Raw genomic sequence first — 10,131 nt, forward strand, 5'->3', positions numbered from 1 at the left:
GATTAGTGGGGCCCATTGGGGAGAGAGTTGAGTTTGCGAGTGGGGAATAATCCCGCGAGACGAGTATAGGTTCGCGGCTACAAGGGGGAAAAGAGGTGTGTGAGGCCACCCTCTTCGAAGGGGAAGGGAAGTAATCTCTCTCCCTCTCTCTCTCTCTCTTTTTCCCTCTTCTTTCTCTCTCTTCTCCTCCTCTCCTCTCTCTCCCTCTCTCTTACTCTTCTCCCTCTCTCTCCCTCTTATTCTTCTCTTCTTCTCTCCTCTCTCTCTCTCGCCCTTACTCTTCTCTTCTTCTCCCTCTCTCTCCATCTGTTTTTCTTCTCTTCTTCTCCTCTTCTTCTCTCCTCTCTCTCTCTCTCTCCCCTTATTCTTCTCTTCTCTCTCCTCTCTCTCTCTCTCTCTCCCTTACTCTTCTTCTCCTCTCTCTCTCCCTTTCTCCTTCTCTCACTACCCGAGCAGCAGCATGTTGCGGCCTTCCAAGCTTCCCATGCTCCTTGCAATGGGGGGGGTTTTATAGGCAGGCGAGAGTGGTGGAAGTGGAAGTGGTGCCCTGGGGAGGTGGCAGGCCATCGTGGCCTCCCTCTCGTCGATGTCGCCATCATCCTCGTAATCCTCATCGACTCCTCCTTGTCATTGTGCGCCACCATCATCCTCTTCTTTTCCTTCCACCACGTCATCTGCTGCATCGTCTTCTTCTCAGCTTCCTCCCCTTCATTGTTTCCCCACCTGCCACCTGTCGGTGACGACAAGGGGGGGGAGGGAAAAAAAAAATTCGATTGTTTTTAGTTACTGGGGGGGCGGGGGGGTCCTATGCAGTGAGGCAAAGACTTTACAACCTGAGTCTGCCACAGGGCAAAGCAAGGTTATCTGGATTCTTTACATTGTCTCTACAAAGATTGCAGCTGAAGTTACCCTAACCATTGGTAGACCTGTACAAAAATGCAGAATCAATCAGACAAAACAAATTTCTCTGGTATGAAACGGAAACCTTATACCAACCAATCTTCAGCATAGTCAATGAATACCTATTTGGATACAAATAATAAACAAACAGAATAATCCCTTTTCAGAGGTTGATTTAATCAGTAGCATAGGTTGAAAAACATGGCCTCAAACCCAAAGATCCGATGGCTTCAATGCTATAATTCCCTGCTTCAGTAATCACAAGCCATCCTGACACAACCTGTAACAATCCGAATACCACCGAAAGGCTTACACATCCTTAAGTGTTTTGTGCCATCAATAATTTAGAAAATCAAACAGCAAGTTTGAAAAAACCTTGCTATTTCAATCATGAGCACAAGGATCTGTAGTTCACCATCACTAAACACACAATCCATTGACTTCAAAAACATCATTTGCTGGCTGCTGCTTCCACTCACATCCTTCAATATGCATGCATGCATTTGAGAGCACAGCATCGGCATAAAGGTTGAACATCAGAACATATGCGGAAGCATATCTGTGATTAATTGAAACAACATGATTGAAGCACTGTTGTCCTAGCACAAAATTGCCATATGTCCTGCAATTTGCAAGTAAAGATGTCCAATGTAGTATGTGGTGCTCATATGGCAGTGTCCTAAGTAGATCTTCTGCCTCAACCAATTGGCCTGACCGCCCAAGGAGGTCAACTATGCAGTTGTAGTGCTCCATTGTTGGCAAAAGACCGTAACTCAATGTGATTGATTGAAAGTATTGACAAGCAGTGTCTAACAGACCCAGATGACTGCAAACTGAAAGAAGAGTGATCAGTGTTGTTGCATCAGGCCTTAGCCCTTGCCGTCGCATTTCTTCAAAACACTGCAAAGCTAACCCATACTCACTGTGCACTGCATACCCTGTTATAAGTGCATTCCATATCACTACATCCTCCTTCGACACTTTTTGGAATACCCTAAAGGCATCATCAGCACTCCCACATTTGATATACATGTCCACCAAGGCACTTTCTACAAATGTATCAAGCTTGCTACCACTTTCAATTGCGTGTGCATGAAGTAACTTCCCCTGGTCCAGGGCTGCTAAACCAGAACAAGCTTTCAATGTTCCAGCATAAGTCAACTCGTCAGGCTTCATCCCCTCTTCCTGCATAACTTGAAAAAACTGCAGGGCTTCTTCCCCAAATCTATGTTGTGCGCAGCTAGTGATGATTGAATTCCAAGTAACCATGTTTGGTTTGCTTCCTTCTTGCCACATTTGCATGAAATACTTGAAAACAGTTTGAGAACAACCCTGCTGGGCATACCCTTTGATCATTACGTTCCATGCTACCACATCGCGCAATGACAAGTGGTCAAACACTGCCTGGGCATCTTGAAGACTCCCACACTTAGAATACATGTCAATGAGAGTGTTACCAATATAGTTATCACACTCAAAGCCACATACAATAATGTGAGTCTGAATGGTTTTCCCTTCATCTAAGGCTGCTAAACAGGAGCAAGCCTTTAAAATACTGATGAATGTAACAGCATCTGGCTCTTCAACTTGCTGAAGCAGCAGTTCCTCATAAAGCAGAAGAGCCTCGTAACTTCGTGCACAGTGGACATATGCTTCAATCATCGCATTCCAGGTCACCAAATTCTTCTTTGGTATCATGTTGAATACCATTTGTGCATGATCTAAACTCCCACAGTTAGCATACATGTCAATCAAGGTGCTCCCGAGATAGACATCCATGCCCAAATCATTTTCAATTAAATAAGTATGAATCAGCTTCCCTCGTTCAAGAGCTTGAATAATAGAACAATCTTTCAAGATACTTACATAAGTATAAGTGTCAGGCATAATGCCTTCTAGCTCCATCTGCTGGAAGAAAGAAAATGCTTTGTTGCCATGCCCAAGTTGGGCATAACCTGAAACTATTGCATTCCAGGATACCACATCATACTTCGGCAACATATTGAAAACATATTGAGCATCTTCGATTGTTCCACATTTGGCATACATATCAATAACACTGTTCCCCAAATGTGCATCCAGGCGTATACCAATTTCAACAACATGTGCATGAATAACCTTACCCTGTTTGGCATCTGTTGAACATGCACATGCTTTAAGGACAGCCACAAAAGTGTAAGCATCAGGTTTTACCTCAGATTGCTGCATCTGAAGGTACAGCTTGATGCCTTTGTCAGCTTCTCCATGTCTAACATGCGCTGAAATTATTGCAGTCCATGTGTAACAGTTTTGCTCTTGCAGGTCCTCGAACAGTTTGCTAGCTTCTGACAAACTGCCACACAGATCAAACATGCGAATTAGGTAGCTCCCGAGAAAGGCGCTTACTTGCAAACCATTTTTTCTTATAACTGCATGCAATTTTCTGCCTGTATGCAGGTCTTTCTTGGCAGTGCATCCCTGTATGACAAAACATATGACTTTCACAAACTCCTGGATACCAATTCCACCCATACCATCCACTGCACATAGGGCGTCATAAAGGCGTCCTTGATCACAAAGCTCCTTCACCCCCTTCTTGAAATCATCTAAAGAGAAGCCAGTTTCAACCATCCTGCAATGAATAGTGATTCCGACGGCTTCAATAAGACCTCATGCACAAGTAACACAAAAATTTCAAGGATCATATAATCAGCCATGCATTTTGCAGTGTATGCACTTATCGTATTGTCCATTTACACACCTTTTGACCCTTGGGGTTCTAAATCCACCAGCCTGAGTATGGAGGGGAGAGGGACCTGCTTTTGTATATGGAGGTTTTGTCCACAAAGGATTCAACCTGCCATTGCTCCAGAGGCCCAGTCTTACTCCTTGGGGCATATACTCACCAAACTCTGGGTTTTCCTGAAAAGTAACATGAAGACAAAATAAAGACAATCCTGACTCACATAGTGTGTGTGTGTAACCCAACTACAACACAAAAATAAATAGCACTGTAATCCCATACCTACATGCATAGCTCTGCAATTATGATCTGGGCGATTAACCCCTTCTGAATTTTGTGTTTTGTGAACAGATTCTTCAAAATTCACATGAGGGACTCTGTAATCCCATATCTACATGCATCGAAAATGAAAAAATTACCCGCAATTATGATCTAGGGAATTAAACCCTTCTCAATTTTCTGTTTTGTGGACAGATGCTTCAAAATTCACATGAGACTGGTTTAAAACAGTGAAAGGCTACAGAAAACAGAAGGCAGAACATTACTCTTTGTGGTGTAATGATGTTTATCTTTGTGAACAGTGAAAAAGATAGACATATAAGAAACGGAACACTGCTATGTATTTTCTCAACCAACCTGTGGCAGAAGAGGATCAGGCCTTGAGAGTTGCCGAGAAGGGCTGAAGCTCTGACAACAAAAGTGCTTGACGTGTCCATAGCTGCTGTCCTTGATCCTCTTCTGTGATAAAACCTTCCTCTTGCTTGTAGCCGTGCAGAGGAGGAGCATGTGCAGGAAACCATGCCTAAAGTCTGTATTGTGTCATCGCCAGGCCACTCAGTAGGACTATAAATTGGCAGCTTTTAGTGCTTCGTGAGCCTTCATATGACCTGTCCTGTGGGCGATGTATTGTGCGATTGGCTTCTAACGCCGAATGCAATTTGATGCAATGGTCCTCTCAAAAGTAAAGCCAGCATGCCAATGGCTTCGTGGTGTGGTGGGTTGGATGTAGATTGAGTAAGTTCAAACCCTGCGCCCGCATAATATACGTTCGCACGCATGCAATTGCAATGGGCCTCTCAAGACTAAGCAAGCATGCCAACTGCTTCGTGGTGTGGTAGGTTGGATGTAGATTGAGTGAGTTCAAACCATGCCAATGGCTCGTGGTGTAGTGGGTTGAATGTAGATTGAGTGAGTTCAAACCCTACGCCCGCATAATATACCTTTGCACAAAAAAGCAGGTCAATGTGAATCAAAAATACATTCGCAACGCTTTCTACATAGATTCACCTAAAGATTTTATACTTGATAATTCTTCACAATTATTAATTCACCTAGTTTTTCCTTAATAATCTACTCATCACATCATAAAACACATTAGTTCCTTGCTATCTATCTACCCAGTGTCACACACACTACTTATGTACAACAAGTCATGATTATGTGGTAAATAGACAATGAAAATCCACAAATAAATGAATACAAAATCATGTCATTTTCATTGCAATTTCCATAATTGGATGCTAAGAGAAAAAGAAAAACCAAATATGAGAAGGAATAGGAAGAGGGAGAAAATAAACATGCTTTTCTTTTACTTTTTACTTAATTAACAAGTGTTTCTAAAGAAAAATCAAAATTCTCAAGAACAAACGATTTGGCCCCATTGAAAGCAAAACATGGTAAAAGGTACATTTGATCAAGCACATATTAAGAGTGAAGATGGCATATGCTTATATACTAGTTAAATTCACAGGAGATTCGACACTTAAAAATGTTACTCAACTTTAACTTTGTATTTGCAATTACTTAACTTGAACCTCACATTGTTGCAACCTACAATTGTGTCCTCTCTTATGGTCACACAATGGTTAATTGCACCATTTTTCAACACTTAAGATATTGCTTCACTTTTTTATAGCAAGTAATTCTCTCCTCTAATACATTTATCCAACACTTCACAAGTCAAAAACTTTGTTTTCTTTCGCTCTAGTCCCTTGGAAATCCTCTCTCTCTCTGTTTGCCAAGTGGCACCTACACGAGGGGATAAGCACATTCAATGGTTCTTCCTTGTGTGCACGTTGATGATGCGATGAACGCCTTGAATGGTTCTCTGTTAGCATAAGGCACATTCCTAAGAGCGAATTATTTTTCATCTTAGGTGAAAGGTTGATGGGGATGTCTATCCTTTCTAGGTATGAGACTTGCAGGTGTGAACGCGGGTGAAGCCGCACGTCGATGATGCCACAATATTTACACCTAAAATACTAACGCCTACATGCTTTGATTATTTAATGGAATTTCAATGACTAGTTGATTTATTATGGCTAGCTGCATTTATTCCGTTAATTCTTTTTCTAACAAGATTTTCTGAATTTTTGATAATTGATATATAGAGCAAGATGAATTGGATACAAGTGGCAAGCGTAATTTATTCCAAAGACTTCTTCATTAAATTATTTAAATGCACCGTCGTTTATTATAAGGCATGCATACATCCTCTTTGTAAATATTTATTAATACTTGAGATTCTAGGAGATATATTGAAGATATTTTAGAAATATGTTATGGCCCTCAGCATTTGCGAGTTGTGTAATTGATTGTAACTGTCTATTTAGTTAACTCAAACTCTTTTGCAAAAAGAGCAATTGTAAAGGGTCTATCTTCGGGCAAAGCAAGATTCATTTTAATATTATAAATATAGCATGGAGGAGATACCCACTCTATGTACAGGGGAAAATTTGCACCCAATAGTGTGTAGTTCAATTTCGTTTTACTCTTTTTTAAGTCTATTTTGAGTTTTATGAGTTGTGCTTTCAATTTTTATAAGAAAAAAGAGTAAGGGTGAGCTTCTTTGATTTGCTACATGCAAGTCAATCATTTGATCTACACAATAGTGTTATCAAAACTGAGCTTACGTCTAAGGCTTCGAATCACCTATCATCTTGCGCAAAGGCGAGCTCTCTGGAGCAATCGAGCTCTGAAACCAACTTCATGACTAGATTTCCAAGGCTTCAAAACCCCAAACCCCTCTATCTCTACTTAAAAATTTTGTAGTTTTTTTACTTTGAAAAATCCAACCCCACTACCACAATGACATCATTCTGTGAGTTTTACACCAAAAGAAGATTTAAATAAGCTTAATTAAGCTTTAAGTAAGTTTTAAGAAGCTTAAAAGCTTCATTTTGTAATTCAGGGAGGGGGGGCATTTTTTGGTCATCGCCAACAAAACGACACCATACTCTTGTCCTTCTTGTCCTTTGGGATCAAGTTTTTCTTTATTAAGGCTAAAAGCCTTAATCAATCATTTTTTACTTGCTCAACTCCAGCTTTTTCTACTTCAAGTCACCCGAGAGTACTCAGATGATCAGTCCAAATCACCATTGACTTCCAGCCTTTAAGAGGTGATTCCTACGCAGTCACTCTGGGGCTACAAAACTTCATCAAAGTACCATTAAAAATTATGTTTTTCTTGCCTATTTTGTCTTATCAGTTTGCCAAGAAGTTGCTCTTTATTTTGGTGTTTACACACCAAATTTTTATTACCATGGACGAAACATCTTTTAATTTCAATGCATCTTTATTAATCAGATATCTTAATCAAGCCATCCACAATCATCATGTCTCATGAAGGACCATCCAATACTATAAATTTTAATTTTACATCACTGCTTCCAAAAACCATGGAGCAATGCATGGATTTATTGGCCATGCAACTAGAAAAAGAGCGTCAACATCGAGCCCAACTAGAGCAAGAGTTGTGATCGCTCAAGCGTCCATTTTCTCAAATTTCCTTTACCGATGAGATGGTATGGTCCGCACCATCAATGCCACTCTTGAAGCACAATCCAACCATAAAGAGATGAAGATAAGCAAATGTACCTTTAAATTAAATACCTACGATGGTATTAAAGATGGTCATAAGATTCTCTCTTGGCTAAGTCAATTCGACTCATATTTTGATAATGAAAGTTATGCTGAAAATGATAAAATTGAGTGTGCTTCATATTATTTTATCCACAAAGCTTCTTTATGGTGGGATGCTACATGCAAGAGCACTAATCGTCCTCTTACGTGAAAAGCATTCCATAAGAAGATTTCTACTAATTTTCTTCGTGTCCAATTTGAGCTTTACATGCAACAACAATGGGATATCTTTATGCAGTAAGAGTGAGAGATAATTCCATAGTATACCGGATGATTCTGGAATACTTTGATGTAACTAATGGTCGAGTCTGTAGCCAAATCAACTTTTAAAAGGAACTAAATATCCAGCCTTCTTCTGTTTTTCCAAGCTGAAGTTAATATGTTTAAACCCAACATGTTGGATGAGGCTATCTCTTTGGCACACAATGTTGAAAAGAAACAAACTAAAGATCGGTGCTAACTTCCAACTTCCACAAGAAATAATATGGATAACAACAATTCTCATTTTAATTCTTTTCGTGCTTCCAACTTTCAATTTGGAACGAATCATCCTAATCATCGACCTTCGATGAGAAATTTTTATAATAATGTAAGCTAGCCTAATCCCAAGATTTCCCATCTGCCATCTACTCTACCTAAGTCATCTGAACCTAAAAATGTTAATCTAAGTGTCTCAAATACCAATTCCAAGAATGTAATTTGTTATAAGTGTAATTGCTATGTCCATATTGTGAGTTGTTATCCTATGGGCAACACTTATGGATTGGAAAAAGCCCACTACACATTTATTACCTTGGAGCTGACGAAGCAATTGAAGGCCTTGAAACAATGTCTTATTTTGATAAAGCCACGCTTATGGGAGAAAACTCCAACAACATTGATGAACGTGCTGGTAAAATTTCTATCCATACTTTATTGAAAATGAGATGTAAAATCCATAATTATGAAATTATTGTTTTACATGATGACGATAGCATGCATGGCTTTGTTTCAAAAAAGGTAGTCATAAAATTGCAACGTAAATTTATTTCATCTTCCTATAAAATTAAGGCTGCATTTCTAGGGCAACGATATAGCGAAACTAAAGAAGTACATGGATTAGAATTTTGCATTGGACCTTATAGAGAAAAATGAAAATTTCTAGTAGCACCATTACAATTTGCCAATATAATTTTAGATATGCCTTGCTGATATCGATTTAATCCTTATATTGAATATGATATATATGTTGAGATATCGAGCTCCACTCGTGATACGCCAGGGGGACTGTTGTGTATTTATGTCACCGACTTGTCAGTTGCAGACGCGGTTGGTACATCGCCCATGAATAATAGCTACATGATAGCTATCCTTAGTGGCTCAGTTAGTATGCCACCTTAGTTAGTTGAGTTTGGTTTGAGACCCATATATAGGGTTCTTCTATTTCTTTGTACTAGAGTTCTTTTGGCTTACACAACTAAGAAGAGGAAAACTGTTTCAGCCTCCACCCTTGTGTGTATTTCCCCATTGTGCAAGCAAGAAAGCTACAAGTGAGACTCCTTCCTTCTCTCCCACAATCTTGACATGGTATCAGAGCCTTGTTCGTGGTAAGGAGCTCAAGAAAGCAAGCCAAGCTCGCGGTGTTCTGGTAAGAGGAGCAGTGTTGCTTTCATTTTCTGTTTTGGGAGCAGATCTCTGCAGGTAGCACAGCCGGAAATTGCAAGAGTGCATTGTCTCAGGTTGAGACGCCCTTCGCGGTGAAGCAAGAGGACCTTGTTTTTTTTATTTGAGGCCATTTCGGGGCCTGTTTTGGAGGCGGAAGTTTTCTGCACGCACTCAGGAAAAGGCCCAGTTTTATGCTGTGCAGCCACTGTTCTACATGTCGGTGAAAAGTTACTGTAGAAATTGCATCGTATGCTTGTGCGCAGAGACATTGGGAGTTACAGAATCATCCCTGTTGCCTGTTGATGCAAAATCGTCACTAGGAAGTGACTGTGTGGTCAAATACCACTTTTGTCAGTTTTGCCTTTGTGAGGCTAACACTGTGTTCTTTGCAGTGACAGAATTTTTTGCAGTGTTCTGTAATGGTGTCTGATTCTCTCTCTCAGATTGTCACTGAAAAGCTTGACAAGAACAACTTCCAAGCATGGAAGTTTAGAATGACGAATTTCCTTATGGGAAAAGGATATTGGGAATTTGTTGCAGGAAATGAAGAAGAACCAGTTCTTCCTGATGTTCCCAATCAACAGCAAATGCAGGCATTTAAAGCATGGCATGAGAGAGCCAGGAAAGTTATGTACTGGATGTCTATCAGCATTTCAGACTCTATGATTGTGCATATTCAAGATGCAAGTACGCCAAAGGAGGCATAGGATACTTTGTCAAAAATGTATAGCACAAATACGCAAGCCAGGAAAATGCAGCTCAAGCAAGAGTTGCATAATGTGCAGAGAGAAAATATGAGCATCAATGACTACCACATGAAGGTGAAGAAGATTGCAGATGCACTTGCTTCCATCGGGTTGCCGGTGGAAGATGATGATTTAGTTTCTGTGACCTTGAATGGTCTAGGAAAGGATTATGCACAGTTTCGGACATCCATTTCAGTT

At 40.2% G+C, this 10,131-nt stretch overlaps 1 protein-coding gene across 4 annotated transcripts; it reads right to left on the reverse strand.

The window, feature by feature from the left end:
• Positions 1-233: 233 nt before the first annotated feature.
• On the reverse strand, positions 234-4,643 carry LOC148017005 (pentatricopeptide repeat-containing protein At5g27110-like). 4 transcript variants are annotated; one of them, XR_015687958.1, is made up of 5 exons: positions 4,259-4,643; positions 3,909-4,013; positions 3,641-3,801; positions 1,023-3,511; positions 234-926 (listed from the first exon to the last, which is right to left on the reverse strand). XR_015687958.1 is itself a non-coding variant. In XM_087663453.1 (4 exons), the coding sequence occupies exons 1-4, from the start codon at positions 4,406-4,408 to the stop codon at positions 1,321-1,323; spliced, it is 2,607 nt and encodes an 868-aa protein (XP_087519579.1). In that variant the 5' UTR covers positions 4,409-4,643; the 3' UTR covers positions 1,013-1,320. The 4 variants fall into 4 exon arrangements, 1 of the variants encoding a protein (XP_087519579.1); XR_015687960.1 differs by having other exon boundaries at positions 3,905-4,013; positions 4,259-4,277; XR_015687959.1 differs by lacking the exon at positions 3,909-4,013 and having other exon boundaries at positions 4,259-4,641.
• Between the last annotated feature and the right edge of the window lie 5,488 nt (positions 4,644-10,131).

Source organism: Lygodium microphyllum, chromosome 22 (genome assembly GCF_053477565.2).
Source record: "Lygodium microphyllum isolate KBCC chromosome 22, Lygodium_microphyllum_v1.1.10, whole genome shotgun sequence".
NCBI lineage: Eukaryota > Viridiplantae > Streptophyta > Polypodiopsida > Schizaeales > Lygodiaceae > Lygodium > Lygodium microphyllum.